The sequence below is a fragment of the Penaeus monodon genome, chromosome 24 (assembly GCF_015228065.2).
Source record: "Penaeus monodon isolate SGIC_2016 chromosome 24, NSTDA_Pmon_1, whole genome shotgun sequence".
Lineage (NCBI taxonomy): Eukaryota > Metazoa > Arthropoda > Malacostraca > Decapoda > Penaeidae > Penaeus > Penaeus monodon.
Window position 1 is genome coordinate 9,287,858 of NC_051409.1, and position 1,622 is coordinate 9,289,479.

General features: G+C 38.8%; 1 protein-coding gene across 1 annotated transcript in view; it reads left to right on the forward strand.

Moving 5' to 3' along the window:
* Positions 1-615, forward strand: part of LOC119588840 (glycine receptor subunit alpha-3-like) — a 27,574-nt gene extending 26,959 nt beyond the window's left edge. The window contains exon 7 of the mRNA XM_037937481.1: positions 41-615. Coding sequence (XP_037793409.1) covers positions 41-301 — 261 coding nt within the window. The 3' untranslated portion in view covers positions 302-615. The remainder of the gene's footprint in view (positions 1-40) is intronic.
* Positions 616-1,622: the final 1,007 nt, after the last annotated feature.

Consider the following 1,622-nt stretch of genomic DNA (forward strand, 5'->3'; position numbering starts at 1 on the left):
GTGCCCAACCTGCCACTAACCCCCTCCTTCTGCCCCACAGCACGGCGAGAACGGCGCCTCCCGCCGCCCTCCCACGCGCTCTGCCCTCCGCTCGGCGTGGGACCTCGAGCAGGGCGGCGTCCAGCCTCTCTCCGGCAAGCAGGTCATGGGGCGCCTCAGCCTGCACTGGGTCGACGTCAAAACAGGAGAGAAGAAGATCCTGTGGAAGGAGATCGACAAGGCTTCTCGGATCGTGTTTCCTCTGATGTTCCTTTTGTTTATGGTTATTTACTTCCCCATTTTAATCTCGAGGTCCTTCTGACGGTAAGCATCCTACAGGAGCGGCAGATAAAACTGACGGAGGTTTTTGGCGAGAGGATAGCAGGTTTGGAAGGCAAGGGAAGAGAGAAAAGAAAAAGAACAGGATGTTGATGAATGATGATGAAGTTAGGAATAAGCATAAAGGAGAGTGTGAAATCAAGAGTTGGAATTAATAAAGACACGGTAGCTTAGTATATGGAAGAGACGAAAATAAAAGGAAAGGAGAGACGGATGAAGATAGAAAAATGGAAAGTCAACGAAAGAAGGGATAACTTAGAATACGGAATAAACGAAGTAAACGGAAAGAAGAGAGAAGTGAAATTTATACTCAACAAATCATGCATAAATTCCTTAGAATTTCTACTTAACAATAAAACAGTATAGGTAACGTAGTAAGGAGTTCAAACTATGCTTCATCAGACAGTTAGCGACGCGCAGGTTAGAAGAAAAGTTTTTCAATAATGATAGACCAGCTTCGGTAGCGTTTGGATTAAGGCCGCTTCACTAGATCGACTTTTTACTTCTTCTTTTATTAATTATTCCTCATTCTTATGCTTATCCTTTTTCTAGCTTCTCGATATTTCTTAAGGAAGATAACTGATATCTTCAGTAACGATAGAATTCAATGGATACCAGTATTGATATATCACAATTTTATGTGATTCGATTAACAATTGCTGCTGATAGCAGTAAGTTTGTGTAAAAAATATATTTGATTTATTGGAACAAAAGCTATATGCTGTTATTACATTTCCATGCCGCATTTTCGCGAGCAACGTTTACCAATGTTGTTTTTTGGTTTACTAACCTTTATTTTAACAAAATATTTTTCTCTTACCTGTTCGTTTATCAATCCATTTATTATTTTGCAATTTTTCAATCTGAGGCTTCTTCGTAAGTCTTGTATCGAACAGAAACTTTAACTGAGAGCCTAAAACAAGGCATCTTGCTATAAATTTGCTCGCATTGGTATAAATTTCCTAAGTCTCCCCTGGCTTTGGAAAGTTTTCTGTATTTCTGACGAAATTACCCTTGTCTATTTATCATTTTGTTATTTTTTCCTTGTAATCAATTTCCCTCCGATTGAACAACATTAACATACAAAATGCAGTTAACTGAAATAAGACCTTCATTACTTCTTCAAAATTGGTTTAAAACTTTGTTAAGATTTTCATCATGCCCGTTTTTATTATCTACATGTAAATAACGTTGGTGATTTCCTAGTTATTTCACATGAACACGGTTTGTCAAGCTCTTTTTTGTCCTAATGAATTATAACTGACATGCCACTGTATGGTCTTATGGTATGGGACCATTTCAGC